The sequence below is a fragment of the Ovis aries genome, chromosome 9 (genome assembly GCF_016772045.2).
Source record: "Ovis aries strain OAR_USU_Benz2616 breed Rambouillet chromosome 9, ARS-UI_Ramb_v3.0, whole genome shotgun sequence".
Lineage (NCBI taxonomy): Eukaryota > Metazoa > Chordata > Mammalia > Artiodactyla > Bovidae > Ovis > Ovis aries.
In genome coordinates, this window is record NC_056062.1 from 3,641,436 (window position 1) to 3,661,249 (window position 19,814).

The 19,814-nt window shown below is 38.5% G+C and overlaps 1 protein-coding gene across 9 annotated transcripts in view; it reads right to left on the bottom strand.

Annotated features, from left to right (window-relative positions):
* Positions 1-19,814, bottom strand: part of FAM135A (family with sequence similarity 135 member A) — a 159,736-nt gene that overhangs the window by 131,597 nt on the left and 8,325 nt on the right. For 4 of the 9 annotated variants that reach the window (XM_042253845.2, XM_042253843.2, XM_042253844.2 and 1 more), the window contains exons 2-3: positions 8,739-8,828; positions 7,204-7,319 (exon numbers count right to left, since the gene is read on the bottom strand). In XM_042253845.2, coding sequence (XP_042109779.1) covers positions 7,204-7,280 — 77 coding nt within the window. In that variant the 5' untranslated portion in view covers positions 7,281-7,319; positions 8,739-8,828. Of the gene's footprint in view, positions 1-7,203; positions 7,320-8,738; positions 8,829-10,177; positions 10,244-13,645; positions 13,677-19,814 lie in introns of all 9 variants that reach the window. The other 5 variants (XM_060419929.1, XM_012183396.4, XM_060419930.1 and 2 more) reach the window with 3 other exon arrangements.

Sequence of the window (19,814 nt, forward strand, 5' to 3'; positions counted from 1 at the left end):
TTAGAAATAGTCTAATAACTGATGCAAACTGCTTTTGAGAAAACTAACTTTCTGACTATAGAGTGGCTGATTCATTAATATGAAAAACTGATTAACTTCTTATAGAATATTCTCAGTTCTTATACCTTACTGAAAAAACAGACAATTTTAGACACTTTCGAAGGCCTTGAAGAAAACTTGAGGTGGTTTCTTGTGAGTCCCAATCAGTACCACTTAATCATAAGTCCCCAATTTTTGAAATTTACACAACATATACATGACATTATAGGCAAGGGATTATCTTTTCCAAGGTTGTAATCAATGTCAATAATCCAAAGAAATCAGCATGCAATTTTCTCTTTTGGCTGACAGTCATTTTAAAATCAAACTATAAACTTCTCATGAGTTCAACAACCTCAGAATCATAAATGGAAGGATTTAAGATTTATTTAGTTCAGAGCATTTAAAGACTGTTGTATGGAATCTAGTTTCTAGGGTTCCACAAACCTTTCCTAAGAGGATTTCAGTTCCACTATCTTGCGATGTTACTACAATTTAAGAAAACAATTCTAAGTCCATATCCTTGTTCTTCTTTATTTCCAGATCATAATATATTACTCATCTTGCAGTAATATAGCTTATGACAAGGAAATGGTGTAGGACTGAATGGGAAAAGCAGTTGTAGCTACAGGTATGTAATTAAACTGGTTTAGGAGAACCTATATACTAAAGAAAATAAAAAACAACAGTATTACTATCAACACTGTTTCAACTATCACACACTAGTTTCCCTTACTTGCTTTATGCCGATTACAGACTATCCCCAAAACACCTGCAAACAAATTGATAACATCTCACTTGCTTTTCAAAAGACTGTTACAACATGTTAACACTTTGTCATGGTTCTCACACTTGCTAAATATTTGAGAATACCTAATGCTAGTCCCAGTTTGCCAAGTGGTGCTAGTGGTAAAGACTCTGCCTGCCAATGTAGGAGACGTAAGAGATGTGGGTTCGATCCCTGGGTTGGGGCGATCCCTTGGAGGAGGGTATGGTACCCTCCTCCAGTATTCTTGCCTAGAGAATCCAATGCCGGAGAGCCTGGGGGGCTACAGTTCATGGGGTCGCAAAGAGTCAGACATGACTATAGCAACTTAGCACCATGCACGCATGCAAGGCTAGTCCATTTGCCTCCTTCTGAAATGAATTAAACTCAACTTCATTCTAGAAGCCATTCACTAATTCTAAAGCTGTGTTCTTTAAACTGTGGTATGTACACAGGTGCATCTTTGTGACATGTTATCAATCTGCAGTGAAATAAAGTAAATCAACCCTATCTCAGAGCACACAATTTTAGTTAGTCCTTTTTTTTTCTTTAAGCAAGACTTTCTCATTGAAGAAAGCAGTGCATTAATTTACATTTTGGCAAAAGTATTTCACCTTTTCTTGAATTAGTAACAAACTGTGCAGATGACTATGACAGATAGCAATATCCTAACGAATTCCAGAAAAAGAATGTTCTAATAATTTTGCAGTGGTCTCCAAAGAGAGGAAATTTCCCCTCCAGTTTAACACCTAACTTTAGTTGTTATATCTTCAATTTAATCCCACTTTCATATCCTTTATGCTGCTGAGAGCAGATGTCCAAACAACAATCTTCCACGTATATTTAAAAAGCAAAATTTCCTCTCCACTTTAAGCCCTTTTAAGAAATGAATTTTGAAAGAGTCATTTGGGAAGACCACCATCTTGAAATCATATACTGCTAGTAAATAAACTCAAAACAAGTTAATTATACTGAGCTCTCACAGCACTCATTTATAAGACATATATCCACATACCATTAAATAACATCAAATTTATAATCAATGCTTTAGAGTCTCATTTTGTTTTCAAGAGTTTACAATCTACTGTATTTTAAAAAAGAAAGAACAGATTAAAATGAAAATAAAGGCAGTTTTTCTTTATATTGTTAGTATCTTGACGATTTGTTTACCATTTAGGACACAATGATGTAATTACAGAAAAAAACAGACCTAATCAGATGTCACATGTTCTCTCTCTGTGCCTGCCTGGAGTTTCAGTTCAGTTCAGTTGCTCAGTTGTGTCTGACTCTTTGCGACCCCATGAATCACAGCACGCCAGGCCTACCTGTCCATCACCAACTCCTGGAGTTCACTCAGACTCATGTCCATTGAGCCGGTGATGCCATCCAGCCATCTCATCCTCTGTCGTCCCCTTCTCCTCCTGCCCCCAATCCCTCCCAGCATCTGAGTCTTTTCCAATGAGTCAACTCTTCACATGAGGTGGCCAAAGTATTGGGAATTTCAGCTTTAGCATCAGTCCTTCCAAAGAACACCCAGGACTGATCTCCTTTAGTATGGACTGGATGGATCTCCTTGCAGTCCGAGAGACTCTCAAGAGTCTTCTCCAACACCACAGCTCAAAAGCATCAATTCTTCGGCACTCAGCTTTCTTCACAGTCCAACTCTCACATCCATACATGACTACTGGAAAAACCACAGCCTTGACTAGACAGACCTTAGTCGGCAAAGTAATATCTCTGCTTTTTAATATGCTATCTAGGTTGGTCATAAGTTTCCTTCCAAGGAGTAAGCGTCTTTTAATTTCATGGCTGCAATCACCATCTGCAGTGATTTTGGAACCCCCAAAAAACAAAGTCTGACACTGTTTCCACTGTTTCCCCATCTATTTGCCATGAAGTGATGGGACCAGATACCATGATCTTCGTTTTCTGAATGTTGAGCTTTAAGCCAACTTTTTCACTCTCCTCTTTCACTTTCATCAAGAGGCTCTTTAGTTCCTCTTCACTTTCTGCCATAAGGGTGGTGTCATGTGCATATCTGAGGTTACTGATATTTCTCCCAGCAATCTTGATTCCAGCTTGTGCTTCTTCCGGCCCAGCGTTTCTCATGATGTACTCTGCATATAAGTTAAATAAGCAGGTGGCTAACTGCTTTCTTATCGTGTAAAAACAGTGGCAAAATTAAACACTCAGCCCTAGGGATGTGCAGGACAGGTACTGTCACCAAACATGCACAAATAGTGTTTATTCACACTTCACTTCCATTTAGTTCCTGCTGGGCTATGTGACTCCAGTGCTATTCAGGTATTGATGTTACTTTTAAAACACTGAAGTAAAATACTCCACAGGACTGCAGGCAGATCTCATTTTATCACATTTCAGTTACTGCACCTTGTGGATCATGTGTTTTTTACGAATTGAAGTTTTGTGGTAACTCTGTGCTGAGCAGCCTATTGGTGCCATTTTCCCAACAGCATTTGCTCACTTTGTGTCTCTGTGCCACAGAAACTGTGGTAATTTTCACAAAATTTCACTTTCATTGCTATTATATTTGCTATGGTGATTTGTGATAGGTAGTCTTTGACGTGACTACTGCAAAAAGATTATGCTTCACCAAAAGCTCAGATGATGGTTAGCATTTTCTAGCATTAAGGTACTTTTTACTTACAGTATGTACATTGTATTTTTAGACGTAACAGACTACAGTTTAGTATAAACATCACGTTTATATGCACTGAGCAACCACAAACTTCACGTGACTTCATTGTTATACCCACTTTCCTGCGGTATTCAGAACCTGAACCTGCAGTATTTCTGAGGTCTGCCTCCATTTCATTACTTGAATTTTTAAGTTTCTTATCTCAGTCTCCTAAAAAGTCATTTCACATACAGAACATAAACTGGAAAAGACATATTTTATTTCCTAGCATTTAAATATAAATTTAGATAAATGTATCTATTTATATACCAAAGCTGACAGTTACTTAACAGCAAACACAAGCTCCAAGTTAACTGACTTATATGGCAAAGGCAGTAAAGGCTCAATAAGAAGCATAAAGAAAAGATTTAAAAGGTAGGAACTAATTAAATCAGAATAGAAAAAAGACTAAATTATATCCTTGAAAACATTCTTACAAATAAACAAGTCAAGTAATATATCTAAAAACAATAAGCCTCTAATTTCTAGATTTTTCAAAGATCAGTAACTACATTCTTCAAGAGTCCTCAATGGATGTGGAAACTAGATTGCAGAATAACAAAAAATAAATGAAAGCAGCAATCATACATGCTATGCTTATGATGGCTGACAGTAAGATGGAAGAGCAATTCACTTAGACCGTATTTCCAGTTCCATATCTTCAATTATGAACTGTCTCTACTTGGATCTTACCTCACACCCAACCTAACAAAATGAACCAACCTTAAATTCCACACTACGATCCCTTGTAACTTCATTATGTACATCAGTATCACTAATATTGTCCAAGTCAATGTGATGCAAAACTTCAGCATTATCATTTAAATTTTTTATTAAAAATTCCAAATTTGTAAAAAGTAGAGCAGTGAACTCAACCCCCACTGCCCATTTTCCACCAATGAAAAAGATTTTGCCATATATGATTCATATGCAATTTTTTTCTTTGCTGAGCTATTTCAAAGTAATCCTCGACATCATTAAAGACATACCTCCACATACATATTTTTTAATGTTTTTTCTGTCTCTGTAATATCCTCCACATGGAATCAGTCATTAAATCCTACTCTTAATAACCTCATAGCTCAGGTGGTAAAGAATCCACCTGCAATGCAGAAGACCCCGGTTTGATTCCTGGGTCAGGAAGACCCATTGGAGAAGGGATAGGCTACCCACTCCAGTATTCTTGGCTTTCCCTGGTGGCTCAACTGGTAAAGACTCCACCTGCAAGGCAAGAGACCTGGGTTTGATCCCTGAGTTGGGAAGATCTCCTGGAGAAGGGAAAGGCTACCCACTCCAGTATTCTGGCCTGGAGAATTCTATGGACTGTGTAGTCCATGGAGTGACAAAGAGTCAGACACAACTAAGCAACTTTCACTTTCACTTAATAACCTCAGAAGGTCTCACAGAAATCAATAACAATCCCCAAAAAACATTAAAGTATGTGGGAGACTGACTTTTAAAGGTCCTCAATTTTTTTTTTTCACCCATCCTCGTATCCATGCCTCTCACAGTAAGATTTTCAACAACAAGTGGGTTGGAGGTCCCCATCCCTTTGGGCTGGCCTGACCACTTGTTTTAGGCAGTATGCTGTGGCAGAGAAGACAGTGAGCTAGTGCCAAGCCTAGGTCTTTTTGTAAGGTTTCTCTGTCTCTCTGGACTCCTGCCTCCTCGGTGATAACAACACTGCAGGATGACAGGTGACAGAGCAGAGCTGAGTGCACCCAGGTGAGTCCGTTCTATACCACACAGCTCCCTGCCAGCCGACTGCAAGTGAGCCCAGCCAACCCAGATCAGCACAACCATCCAGCTGGTCCACAGATCTGTGAACTGAAATAAATGTTTACCGTTGGGATGCCACTGAGGCTTTGGGTTTTTTGTTAGCTGCATTACTGTGGTAATAAATAACTAATACAGAAATTGGTACTAATAGAAACAAAATACATGTCATTGACTTTGGGACCAAAATAGTAGTTACAGTTACAAAGGCAAGAAAAATAATGAGGAAACTATATGAGACTTAAAAAAACAGTGACCCATGTTTTGCAGTGATAAATTTTTGGTGACTATGCTTTCAAACAATAACTTAAAAGAAGTTAGACTGTATCTAAAAGAAACTTTTTGGCTTGAGCAAGCTAATTTTCTGGCAGAATGCTGAAAATGTCACTTGGTTGCTCTGAGTCAAGTACAATAAGGTTCTGCAAGAAAGAGATGAGCTAAAGAAACACCTGGTCATTTTATAAGCTGAATCTAGAGAAAACAGAGAGGAATCAAGACTTCCTGGTTTGGAAAATAAAACTTCATACAAAGATCTAACCAAGGGTGTAGCTGTAAATCCCTTTCTTAAGATCTCCAAAAGAGCTAAGGGCAGTGTCTAAGTAGACATTTTCAGCCTGACAAACGGCTTTCAGGAAGTTCAAATGCAGGATCCCACAGAATTCTGATCTCCACACAGTAGTGATTCATCTAGAGAGCAGTCATGTCTCACTAAACAACTGTGGGTATGGGTTTCAGAGCATGGAATCAACCATACCAGACACGCAGAATTCCCATCAAGTTTTACAGAGGTTTCACTGGCCAAAGAGCCCCCAGCCAAGCCCTGGGAAGGCTCTGTGTCAGTGCGGGTCCCTGCACCTTCTGGTTGCTCTCCTGGATGGCCCCTCTGCCAGGGGGGCAACCCAGGCTGTTCTGCTGATGGGTGAGAGACCATGTGGAGCAGACCACAGCTGTTTTTGTTTTTTCAACAAGATGGCAAAGCCGAATAAACAATCAACAATAGGATTATTTATTTCATCATCTCCCCAGTCATGGCCCCACCACTACCATCCCCAGCGTAGAGACTCAGGTTTATGTCCTGAGATATTATGAGCCCCTCTACCCTGTCCCTGGGCCTCTGTTTCTTCTGCTGGACCATCCATTCAGTATCATCATGCTCTCCATATGCCAGTAAGTACTAACTGTAATAATGGTGACCATGTCATCCGTTCCTGGAAACCACCAGTGGCTACCCCAATCCCTGGTATCAACTCTTCTCCAGACAACAAAAGCCCTTCACAACATAACCTCTCCTCTGCTGTCTTTTCTTCTGCAGTTCTACCAGAAAATATCCAGCCTCTCAGGACTCTAAAATAACATGCTCATTCTTGTTTCCAGGACTGGATTCACAATGTTTTCTCCCACCAAGAGGGTCTTTCACCTTTCCCTCTCCTTATCACTCTTATCCATGCTTTGACCCTATCCCCCTGTCATGGGCCTTTCCTGATATGCTAGCCCAGAAAGAGGTCTTTCGCTTCTGATTCCTAGAGCACTTTCTATACATACTTTTTAAAGACTCATCATTTTGTATTCCTACTCAGCTATTTTGTGTATGTATATTGTGTGTGTATATTCCGCTTTTTTGAAAGCCCACACACTGTCATCTTTTAAAAAAGCAGAAATGAAATCTTTCTTATCAATTTTCAGTGAAGTCCTTGCAATGCTCAGCACAAATTCATAAACATAAGTTAAATATATCCAGAATCTTCATTAAATCCATAGGAATAATACTCATTTATTTAGAAATAACATTTCACTAAGAAAATCCTTGAACATAGCTCATTATTTTCTTTATATATGCTCAAACAAAAGTATGTACTTAAATTTAAATGAAAACTGTACAATGTATCTTATGCAAAATACATAATTTTCACATTAAAATACAAACCCTCTCTGAAATAAATCCACATTGTAGAACTTGTTTAGCTCCACGGAGAATTCTACCATTGCTTGAACTTCAGTCATTTTCAGTTTATACTCAGAAGACAAATCTGGTAACAGCACCTTGGTTAAAGTAGGGGAAAAAAATCATGAGAAGCACAAAAAAATGCCAACTTACAAAATCACTAACACTAAACATATTTCAGAGTATGATACACAGGCAGGAAATAAATATGAAGACAATTCATTTAGTGCTCCTAACTTAGCATGATCTGACTGTACAGAACCAGAATCTATACGTAGGTACTCACTATACATATGTACTAAGGAAATACTAAATAGCACTACCCTAGAAGATCTGCCCGGTTTGAATGCTTTTCTAAGATTTGTTTCTCTTTGTGACAACTATGCGATAATAAATAACACAGCAAATTGTTAAAAGTAACTCTGGACTTTATCATAGGTAAAAAGTAACTTTTTAAGAGAAAAATTAAGTTACCTAATTATTCTCTTCTAGTTCTACACTGCACTTCACATAAAGGCAACTCAGAGTCAAAAAAAGAATTGGCATTCTTTAATTCCCATTTAAACTTATGAAGCCTTTTATCTGTCAGGTGAAGTTCTTAAATGACTGCTCATTTTTTAATTAAAAACAATTTTCCCTTCATTACGAAAGTCTAAAGTGTTCATTTTCAAGAGGTCAAAAGAGAGAGACAAGCAAAAAAGAAAACATTTATAATTCTATCCATTGAAATACATACTTGGTATATATTCTTTATATGTGTGTGTATTTGTACAATTTCTATAAAAGTAGGATCAAATTACGTATACATTTAATTTAATCTGCTTATTTCATTTATTTTTACCAATATCTATGTTAATAACTATTATACTGTGATATTATAATTTAAACAATCTCCTATTGTTAGGTTTCAATAGTTTCCATCTTCACACCATTTCAAAAAGCATCACTGCAATCATCCTTATCAATAATACATACTTTAAAAAGCAATTTGATGTAGTAAGAAAGTGTCGAAAGACAGTTCTGAGAGTCCTTATGTTTCTGCACGTCTTGCAAGCAGAGACACTGACTGCCTTTATTTCAGACTATTTTTCAAGGACACGTTTAGCAGAGCATCAGGAATCAGGGACAGTGTCTCATACTGGAGTTAAGGGCAAATCTTTTTACTGTCCCGTGTGATAAAGTCTCCTCTGAGGCATAAATCAGCAGGCTCACTGTCCCTCACGAAAGATTCAGGTACCTCAGCTCAGGCGTCCTCTCATGTAACACAAACTACTCTGATGCAGGCTGCCTCATACTCTAGCCACTGCTACTGCCCCGCATACAAACTGTCCTTTTCTCTGACCCAGGAGGAGTCTTGAGTCTTCTGCTGACATCCGTGGTGCTTGGGAAGGCTAACTTGTTATTTGCAGGTGGGATAATATTGACCCTTCGCATTTCTTAAAACAGTTCTTCATCGAAATCTAGCAAATATTTTGATCTATTATGAATTAAATGCAAAAGAAATGCCATAGTCTTACCTCTGCTGATCAAAACTTCATTTTAATATCATTAAATAACCAATGCTGCACTTCCAGTTAGTGATTCTTGCTAAAATAATAGCGTTCCCCCTATGAGAAAGAAAAAATAACATCTCAAACAAAATAGGAGGCATGCAAATGTCCATTTTAAGGAAACCTATGCTTTTTTAGTTACTTAGTACTTTCAATTTATCCAAAAGATCCATATCCTCCGTAAGGCTTAGGAATAAGGGTTAGAGATTTGTTTTCATTCAGTTTCACACATCAATAGTAACTATTATCTTTGTTATGATTCACTTGTGTACACTTCAAAGTACAATAATAAATAGAGGAGTATTTTCTTAGTTCAGTGGTTCAGAAACAATCCTCATGAAATACCCAAAACAGTATAAGCTTTTCACTTTTTTAAGAATTTTCTGTTTATTTATTATTTTTGGCTGTGCTGGGTCTTTGCTGCTGTGCGTAGGTTTCTCTAGTTGCGCCAAGTGAGAGCTACTCTCTAGTAGCGGTGCACGGGCTTCTCACTGTGGAGCACAGGCTCTAGGCATGTGGGCTCAGCAGTTTTCACACATGGCTTAGCTGCCCCACAGCATGCGGAACCTTCCTGGACCAGGAACCGAGCCTGTGTCCCCTGCACTGGCAGGTGGATTCCCAACCACTGGAACCACCAAGGAAGTCCTAAGCTTATCAATTTTTAAGATGTAGAACTCATCATTTTAAAATATGTCATTCCCTTGGAAGAAGAAATGATTTCTGAAACTTCACACACAGATAAATAGATATGAAACGTGTGTGTATATACATACACACATATGCTATGAGCTATTTAAAATATTTTGACCAAAAAGGTGCCTGGATACACTGTGGATAGTTTTTTTCACTCCAAATATTTATTGCTTAAATTTTAAAAAAGTCTTTTGCCTTTGGTATAATTATTTTAGGTACTAAAAATGTTAGAATGAAGACCACATTCACACTTCACAGATTTTTTTCTTCTTTCCATCATGTATATATAGACTTTACCACCTTCCTTAATTGTTAAAGCTTAATAATCACATCAAAAGATTTTTACAGTAACTATTTGTAAGGAGATCAAAATGATACTGCCTTTATATATTTCCTGTTCATGGAAGTAGTCTCTTCTCTAAGACAGCTTCTCCTGTACATGTATTCTTGTGTTCTAGCCCTGACTGTGTGTCAAGTTTGGTTAGATCTCTATGCCTTAACTTACTCAGAAAAAAATAGGTATTCATTCATTCATTCATTTACTAAACACTTACTATAAGCTAGCAAATGCAAGAGGTCAAGGCCCAGGTAAGTTCCCGACACCTCAAAAAGCTCACTAGCCACCAGGAAGAGATTAATATAGATTAAGTACAGCACAATGACTAAAACAAGGCTTAGGATCTTAGTCCAAATGCAACATTTTGGTAGTTTACCTCTCACGTCTTCATTTCCTTCATGGAACATAGCATCTCTATCACCTCTACCAGTAGGCCTGTTACCTGAGGAAGAAATATATTTTTTCCTCATTTAAGCTATTTCACTTTTGTATCCCTTTACAGCAGCCTGTTCTTCAATACAGAAATTAATACCAGAATTAGAGAACTGTCCTAACAAAATTCTAAAATATGTGGCACTGGCTAAGTCACTGGGTAGCAGGCAACAGAGTCACACACAGAACTATTAAGAAAATAATGGTGACCCTGGTTATATTGGAGCAAAACATGCCAGAAACTGTTGCCGACAGTAACTTACAGAACGTGGTGCCCATAAAAACCTGAGAACTTCAAGGTAAGAATATGAAAAGAACCACAAGGTTCATGTGTGCCAGTGGTTCTTTGCTGCCTTTACTCAGGCAAGAACTGGCCAGTTGGCAATGAAAGATGGAAAAAAATAGAGTAGAAATGGGTCCCTGTACTCAACTCCTTCAATATTTGCATTATCAGGAGATAAGATTCCCAAAGACTTCTATTAAGACATTTCTTCCAAACAAACTTTTTATTGAAGTATAGTTGATTTAAAATGTATTCATTTCAGGCATACAGCAAAGTGATTCAATTACATATATATTCCTTTTCAGACTCTTTTCCATTATAATTCCTTACAAGATATTGAATATAGTTCCTTGTGCTATACAATAGGTCCTTGTTATTTATTTTATATATAGTGGTTTTTTTATCTCCTATCCCAATCTCCTAATTTATTCCTTTTCCCCCAACATTTCCCCTTTGGTAACGATAAATTTGTTTTCTATGTGAGTCTATTTTTGTTTCGTGAGTAAGTTCATTTGTATTTTTTCTTTTTTAGATTCCGCATATAAGAGATACCATATGATTATCTGTCTTCCTCTATCTGACTTACTTCACTTAATATGATAATCTCTAGGTCCACCCATGTCTGCAAATGGCATTATTTCATTATTTTTTATGGCATCACCAAGTCACTGGACATGAATTTGGGTAAACTCTGGGAATCAGTGATCAACAGGGAGGCCTGGTGTGCTGCAGTCCATGGGGTCACAGAGTTGGACACGACTGAGTGACTGAACTGAACCGCATATGCCAATGTATATATGTACCACATATTTGTCCATTTATCTGTTGATGAACATTTAGGTTGCTTCTATGTCTTGACTACCATAAACAGTGCTGCTATGAACAGTGAGTTGCAGGCATCTTTTCAAATTAAGAGTTTTCATCTTTTCCAGATGTATGTGCAGAAGTGGGACTGCTGGATCATATGGTAACTCTATTATTTTTAAGGAAACTACATACTGTTCTCTATAGTGGCTGTACCAATTTACATTCGCACCAACACTGTAGAAGGGTTCCCTCTAATCCATGCCCTTGCAAACATTTACTGATGATGGCCATTCTGACTGGTGTGAGACAATACCTCATTGTAGTTTCTTTCTATTTTTTATTGAAGTATAGTTGATTTACAACATTGTGTTAACTTCTATGGTATAGTAAAGTGACTCAGTTATACACACATATATCCACTGTTTTCCGTTATGATTTATCTCAAGATAATGAGTATTATTTGTTCCCTATGCCATACAGCAGGACCTTGTTGTTTCTCTACCCTATATGTAATCGCTTGTATCTACTAACCCCAAACTCCCAGTCCATCCTTCCCCAAACCCTCCCACTTGGTACACAAATCTGTTCTATATGTCTCTAGATAAGTTTAATTTTAAATTCCACATATAAGTGATTACCATATGGTACCTGTCTTTCTTTTTCTGACATACTTCACTTAGTATGGTAATCTCTAGTTGCATCTATGTTGCTGTAAATGGCCTTATTTCATTCCTTCTTATGCTGAGCAGTATGTCATCACATATATATGCATATGTATACACACACACATATATATATTAATATACACACACATACCACATCTTCACCATTCATTCATCTGTCGATGGACATTTAGGCTGTTCCCATGTCTTGACTATTGTAAACAGTGCTGCTATAGAACACAAAGATGCATGTATCTTTTTGAATTATAGTTTTGTCTGGATATATAGCCCAGGAGTGAGATTACTGGATCATATGCTGCTACTGCTAAGTCGCTTCAGTCGTGTCCGACTCTGTGTGACCCCATAGATGGCAGCCCACCAGGCTCCTCCGTCCCTGGGATTCTCCAGGCAAGAACACTGGAGTGGGTTGCCATTTCCTTCTCCAATGTATGAAAGTGAAAAGTGAAAGTGAAGCCACTCAGTCGTGTCCGACTTGTAGCGACCCCATGGACTGCAGCCTACCAGGCTCCTCTGCCCATGGGGTTTTCCAGGCAAGAGTACTGGGGTGGGTTGCCACTGCCTAGTAATTCTATTTTTAGTTTTCTGGGGAACCTCCAGCCTGTTTTTCATAATTGCTGCACTAAGTTACCAATCAGTGGGAATGCTTTCTCCACACCCTGTTATTTGTAAACTTTTTAATGATGGTCATTCTCATCAGTATGCAGTGGTATTTCATTGAGGTTTTGCTTTTCATTTCTCTAATGGCTGACAATGTTAAGCATCTTTTCATTTGCCTATTGGCCACCTGCATGGCTCCTTTGGAAAAATGTCTATTTAGGTCTTCTGCCTGTTTTTTGATTTTTTTTTTTTTTTTTGCTGTATCACATGAGTTGTTTGTATATTTTGGAAATTAGGCCCTTATCAGTTGCATCATTTGCAAATATTTTCTCTCATTTTGTAGTTAAATCTTCATTTTGTTATGGTTTCCTTTGCTGTGTAAGTTTATAAGTTTGATTAGGTTCCATTTGTTTATTTTTGATTTATTAGAGTGTTTGGTCTGTTTTACTCTAGGAGTTTTATAGTATCCAAACTTACATTTAGGTCTTTAATCCATTTTGAGTCTATTTTTGTATATGGAGTTAGAGAATGCTGCAATTTCATTTTTTTACATGCAATTGCTGTTTTCTCAGCATACTTATTGAAGGGATTGTTTTTTCTCCTCTGTATATTCTTCTTCCTCTGTCACTGATTAATTGACATAAGAGAAAGGGTTTATGTATAGGTTTTCTATTCTCTTTCATCAATCTATATGTCTGTTTTGCTGCTAGTACCATACTGTTTTGATTATTGTAGCTTTGTAGTATAGTCTGAAGTCAAGGAGTATGATTCCTCCAGCTCTGCTCTTTTTTCTCAAGATTTTTTTGGATATTTGAGGTCTTTTGTATTTCCATACACATCTTAAAATTTCTGTTCTAGAAAACCCTAACAATGCTACCAGTAAACTAATGGAACACATCAATGAATTCAGTAAAGTTGCAGGGTACTAAATTAATATACAGAAATCTGTTGCTATTTCTATAGACAAAAGTGAACTATCAGAAAGGAACAATCCCATTTATCATTGCATCAAAAAGAATAAAATGCCAAGGAATAAACCTACCTAAGGCGACAAGATCTGTACTCCAAAAACTCTAAAACACAGATGAAAGAAACACAAGTCAACAAAAACAGATGGAAAGATATACCATGTTCTTGAATTAAAAGAATCAATATTGTTAAAATGACCATCCCACCTAAGGCCATGTACAGATTTAATGCAATCCTTATCAAATTACCAATGGCATTTTTCACAGAACTTTTAAGACTTCCTCATGAAACAAAGAAATACAGCACTGTGGATAAGATTATATTAGGGTGCTGCCATCCCTCTCAGCAATGCCTCCTGTTTCAGATGCCTTCAAGACAAAGAGAAAGTGCTGCACAGGAAAGCAAAAAATAAGTCAGGCTTAAGAACCACAGCAGGAAAGAACTATTTTGCCATAGTGACTGGCACCAGAACTGAATGGAGACAAACACAAATGAATTCTACTATATTTTTGAGAGAATTGTATTTGTAAATGTTTGCTAACCTGCAAACACCTATGACTGTGTAACTTGTAGGATGGCAAGCGTACCATAGCACAAAGCTAACTATGAAAACTAGATGCCTTCCCAACTGCGAAAATTTTCAATACCAACTTCAGATGTGATCTCGGAGGTTAACATAAGGAAGAAACACCGGACACCAAAGATAGGTCAGAGTACAATGAATATAGGCATTCTTACCATAAGAGCTGCTACACCATTACTGCCCAGCATTACCCTCAACCAGTGACTTCTCTCATTGTCTGCTTACCCAAATAGAAAATTTTATTATTCTTTTCCTGTTTTTGATCCACCACTATATGTCAGGTGTATGAGGGAGGGGCAAGGGAGGAACAGTAACTGTGTTTTGTCTCCAGGTCACTGGACTTGCAGATCTAACAGGTGGATCTGCTCTCTCAGTTGGATTAATGTAACAGGAGGATGGATCCGGGGTTGTCTCCTTTGGCAATGGGAACTGGAGTATTTTCAATAGGCAGGATGAAGGATACACAAAGATACTTTAGTAGGTGAACTGCAAGACTGTGGTTGACAACTTGTCATTTCTGTTTTCCTCTTCTTTTCCTGCTGAATGATCAGCAATCCTAAGATAACATTTCCCAACCATCCCTGAGGTAAGTGTGGCCAATCCACCCTTTCTGTGGACTGCAAAATGAAGTCCACAGACAGATATGTAATGTCTGCCTCACTTGTTTAAAAGGAAATTCTTGGCTCTGGATTTATTGCTTCCTTTTTCTACAAGCTGTAATACCATCTTAATAGTGATCTAATATTGACCACACAGATTAAGACAGAACCTTGAAAAATGGTAAAACAGAAAGATGGAAAGATTCTGGATTCTGGAATGGTTTCATAGAGCACAGATGTCAAATTTATCTAGACTGCTCAGACTTTCATTTTATGACTCTTTATCACAGCAACTGTACCTAACCTCTACCCTAAGTAACATGTCTTCCCTTCAGGCTATTTTCAAAGAAGCAGGCAAATGATCCTTTATATTACATATGTTAATTAATAATCACATATTACATACAATAACAATAAAATGAAATGCTATATGACAATATACATGATTTGAAAATAATTCAAATCGTCTTACTTCCATTCCAAACCCCCAATGGCTTCCCACCATGTTCAGTAGCACTACCTTACAATGGCCTATATGACGACCTTACAGAACCTGGTTCTTCCACCACCTCTCTGACCTCATCTCCTAAGTCAGCCGACTCCAATCACACTGCTTACTATTTCTCAAACATACCAAAGAGATTATGCTTCGGGGCTTTTGCAGTTTTGCAGTTGTTGCCTCGGATATTCGTCCCTCCAGGATATCCAAATGACTCACCCATATACCTCCTAGTCTTGATTCACTGACTTCCCTGGTGGCTCAGACGGTAAAGCGTCTGCCGACAATGCGGGAAACCCAGGTTCAATCCTTGGGTAGGGAAGATCTCCTGGAGAAGGGAATGGCAATCCACTCTGGTACTCTTGCTTGGAATGGAAATCCCATGAACAGAGGCGCCTGGTAGGCTACAGTCCACGGGGTCACAAAGAGTCAAACACAACTGAGTGACTTCACTTCACTTTCTTCATTCACTGAGTGAGACAAGGCTGTGATCCATGGGATCAGTTTGGTTAGTTTTCTGTGATTGTGGTTTTCATTCTGTCTGCCCTCTGATGGATGAGGATGAGAAGCCTGTGGAAGCTTCCTGATGGGAAGTACTGGCTGTGGTGAAAACTGGGTCTTGCTTTGGTGAGCAAGGCCATGCTCAGTAACTCTTTGATCCAATTTTCTGTTGATGGGTGGGGCTATATTCCTTCCCTGTAGTTTGGCCTGAAGCCAAACTATGGTAGGGGTAATGGTGACTTTCTGTAAAAGGACTTAGGTCAGCACCCTAGGACTGTTGTAGTCAATGATACTGACCCTGTGGCAAGCCACTGTCAACTCACATCTCCACTGGAGACTTCTGGACGCTTTCAGGCAAGTCTGGCTCAGTCTCTTGTGGGGTCACTCCTCCTATCTCCTGGGTCCTAGTGCATAAAAGGTTTTGTTGTTCCCTCCAAGAGTCTGTTTCCCCAGTTCTGTGGAAGTTCTGTAATCAAATCCTGCTGACCTTCAAAGTCAGATTCCCTGGGGGTATGCAGTTCCTTTGCTGGATCCCAAGGTTGGGAAATCTGTTGTGGAGCCTAGAACTTTTGCAACAGTGTGAGAACTTCTTTGGTATAATTGTTCTGATCACATGGATCACAGCCTTGTGTAACTCAATGAAACTCTGAGCCATGCTGTGCAGGGCCACCCAAGACGGATGGGACATGTTGGAGAGTTCAGACAAAACGTGGTCCACTGGAGAAGGGAACAGCAAACAACTTCAGCATTCTTAATTACCTTGAGAACTCCATGAAGAGTATGAAAAGGCAAAAAGATATAACACTGAAAGATGAACTCCCAAGGTCAGTAGGTGCTCAAGATGCTACTGCAGAAGAGCAAAGAAATAGCTCCAGAAAGAATGAAGAGGCTGAGACAAAGCAGAAACAATGTCCAGTTGTGGATGTGACTGGTGGTAAAAGTAAAATCCAATGCTGTAAAGAACAATACTGCACAGGAACCTGGAATGTTAGGTCCATGAATCAAGGTAAATTGGAAGCAGTCAAACAACAGATGGCAAGAGTGAATTTTAGGAATCAGTGAACTCAAATGGACCAGAATGGGCAAATTTAATTCAAATGACCATTATATCTACTACTGTGGGCAAGAATCCCTAAGAAGAAATGGAGTAGCCATCATAGTCAACAAAAGAGTCAGAAGTGCAGTACTTGGGTGCAATCTCAAAATGACAGAATGACCTCAGTTCATTTCCAACGCAAACCATTCAATATCAAAGTAATATAAGGCTAGGCCCCAACTACTAATGCCGAAGAAGCTGAAGTTGAATGGTTCTGTGAAGACCTACAAGATCTTCTAAAACTAATAGCAAAAAAAAAAAAAAAAAATGTCCTTTTCATCATAGGGGACTGGACTGCAAAAGTAGGAAGTCAAGAGAAACCTGGAGTAACAGGTGAGTTTGGCCTTGGAGTACAGAATGAAGCAGGGCAAAGGCTGACAGAGTTTTGCCAAGGGAACACACTGGTCATAGCAAACATCCTCCTCCAACACAAGAGAAGACTCTACACATGGACATCACCAGATGGTCAATACCAAAATCAGACTGATTTTATTCTTTGCAGCCAAAGATGGAGAAGCTCTATACAGTCAGCAAAAACAAGACTGGGAACTGACTGTGGCTCAGATAATGAACTCCTTATTGCCAAATTTAGACTTAAATTGAAGAAAGTAGGAAAAACCACTAGAACATTCAGGTATGACCTATATCGAGTCCCTTATGATTATAGAGCAAAAGTGACAAAAAAGATTCAAGGGATTAGATCTGATAGACAAGAATGTCTGAGGAACTATGGACGGAGGTTTGTAATATTGTACAGGAGGAGGTGATCAAAACCATCCCTAAGAAAAAGAAATGCAGAAAGGCAAAACAGTTGTCTGAGGAGGCCTTACAAGTAGCTGAGAAAAGAAGAGAAAGGCAAAGGAGAAAAGAAGATATACCCATCTGAATGCAGAGAATAGCATTCAGTTAATAACTATTCAGAATAGTTCCAAAGAATAGCAAGGAGAGATAGGTAAGCCTTCCTAAGTGAACAATGCAAAGAAATAGAGGAAAACAACAGAATGGAAAAGACTAGAGATCTATTCAAGAAAATTAGAGATACCAAGGGAACATTTCATGCAAAGATGGGCACAATAAAGGACAGAAACCTAAAGGCTGGGACCTAACAGAAGCAGAAGAGATTAAGAAAAGGTGGCAAGAATACACAGAAAAACTATACAAAAAAGATCATATATGACCCAGATAACCACGATGGTGTGATCACTCACCTAGAGCCAGACATCTTGGAGTGCAAAGTTACATGGGCCTTAGGGAGCATCACTACAAACAAAGCTAGCGGAGATGATGGAATTCCAGCTGAGTTATTCATATTCTAAAAGATGATGCTGTGAAAATGCTGTACTCAATATGTCAGCAAATTTGGAAAACTCAGCAGTGGCCACAGGACTGGGAAAGGTCAGTTTTCATTCTAATCCCAAAGAAGGGCTATGTCAAAGAATGTTCAAACTACTACACAATTGCACTCATTTCACATGTTAGCCAAGTAATGCTCAAAATCAAGTTAGGCTTCAATAGTACATGAACCAAGAACTTACAGAGGTTCAAGCTGGATTTAGAAAAGGCAGATGAACCAGAGATCAAGTTGCCAACATCCATTGGATCATAGCAAGAGAGATTTCCAGAAAACTCAAGATAATTTTTTTCAAGAGAATTCCAGAAAAACATCTACTTCTGTTTCATTGACGATGCCAAGCCTTTGATTGTGTGGATCACAATAAAATGTGGAAAATTCTTCAAGAGATGGGAATACCAGACCCACCTTACCTGCCTCCTGAAAAACCTGTATGCAGGTCAAGAAGCAACAGTTAGAACCAGACATGGAACAACAGACTGGTTCCAAATGGGGAAAGCGATACGTCAAGGCTGTATATTGTCACCCTGCTTATTTAACTTATACGCAGAGTACATCATGTGAAATGCCGGGCTAGATGAAGCATAAGCTGAAATCAAGATTGCCAGGAGAATTATCAATAATCTCAGATATGTAGATGACACCACCCTTATGGCAGAAAGCGAAGAGGAACTAAAGAGCCTCTTGAAAGTGAAAGAGGAGACAGAAAAAGCTGGCTTAAAACTCAACATTCAAAAAACAAAGATCATGGCATCAGGTCCCATGACTTCATGGCAAATAGATGGGGAAACAATGGAAACAGTGACAGACTTTATTTTCTTGGGCTCAAAAATCACTGCAGATGGTGACTGCAGCCATGAAATTGAAAAACGCTTGCTCCTTGGAAGAAAAGCCATGACAAACCTAGACATCCTAGAAAGCAGACACATTACTTTGCCGACAAAAGTCCATGTAGTCAAAGCTTTGGTTTTTCCAGTACAGATGTGAGAGTTGGACCATAAATAAGTCTGAGCAGGGAAGAATTGATGCTTTTGAACTGTGGTACTGGAGAAGACTCTTGAGAGTCCCCTCAATTGCAGAGAGTTCAAACCAGTCTATCCTAAAGGAAATCAACCTTGAATTCTCACTGGAAGGACTGATGCTGAAGCTGAAGCTCCAATACTCTGTCCATCTGATGGGAAGAACTGACTCACTGGAAAAGACCCTGATGCTGGGGAAGACTGAAGGCAGGAGGAAAAGGGGACGACAGAGGACAACTGATTTGGTTGGATGGCATCACCAACTCAATGGACATGATTCTGAGATGGTGAAGGAGAAGGAAGCCCAGTGTCCTGCAGTCCATGGGGTCACAAAGAGTCGGACATGACTGAGCAACTGAACAACAATAATTCCATAAATACTGTTATTTTATATTTAAATCCAACCAACTTGAAGAAAGGAATTATTACACTGATAAACTGGAAACAGACATGAATGAACAAATCTTTATGATAAAATTAATTACCAGTATAAATCCAAAGTTTGTTAGTAATTTCCTTCACTTTTCCTTTCATATCCTGCTGTGCTTTTTGTTCTTTAGTTGCTGCCTAATTTTTCTCAATTTATCCCTTTTT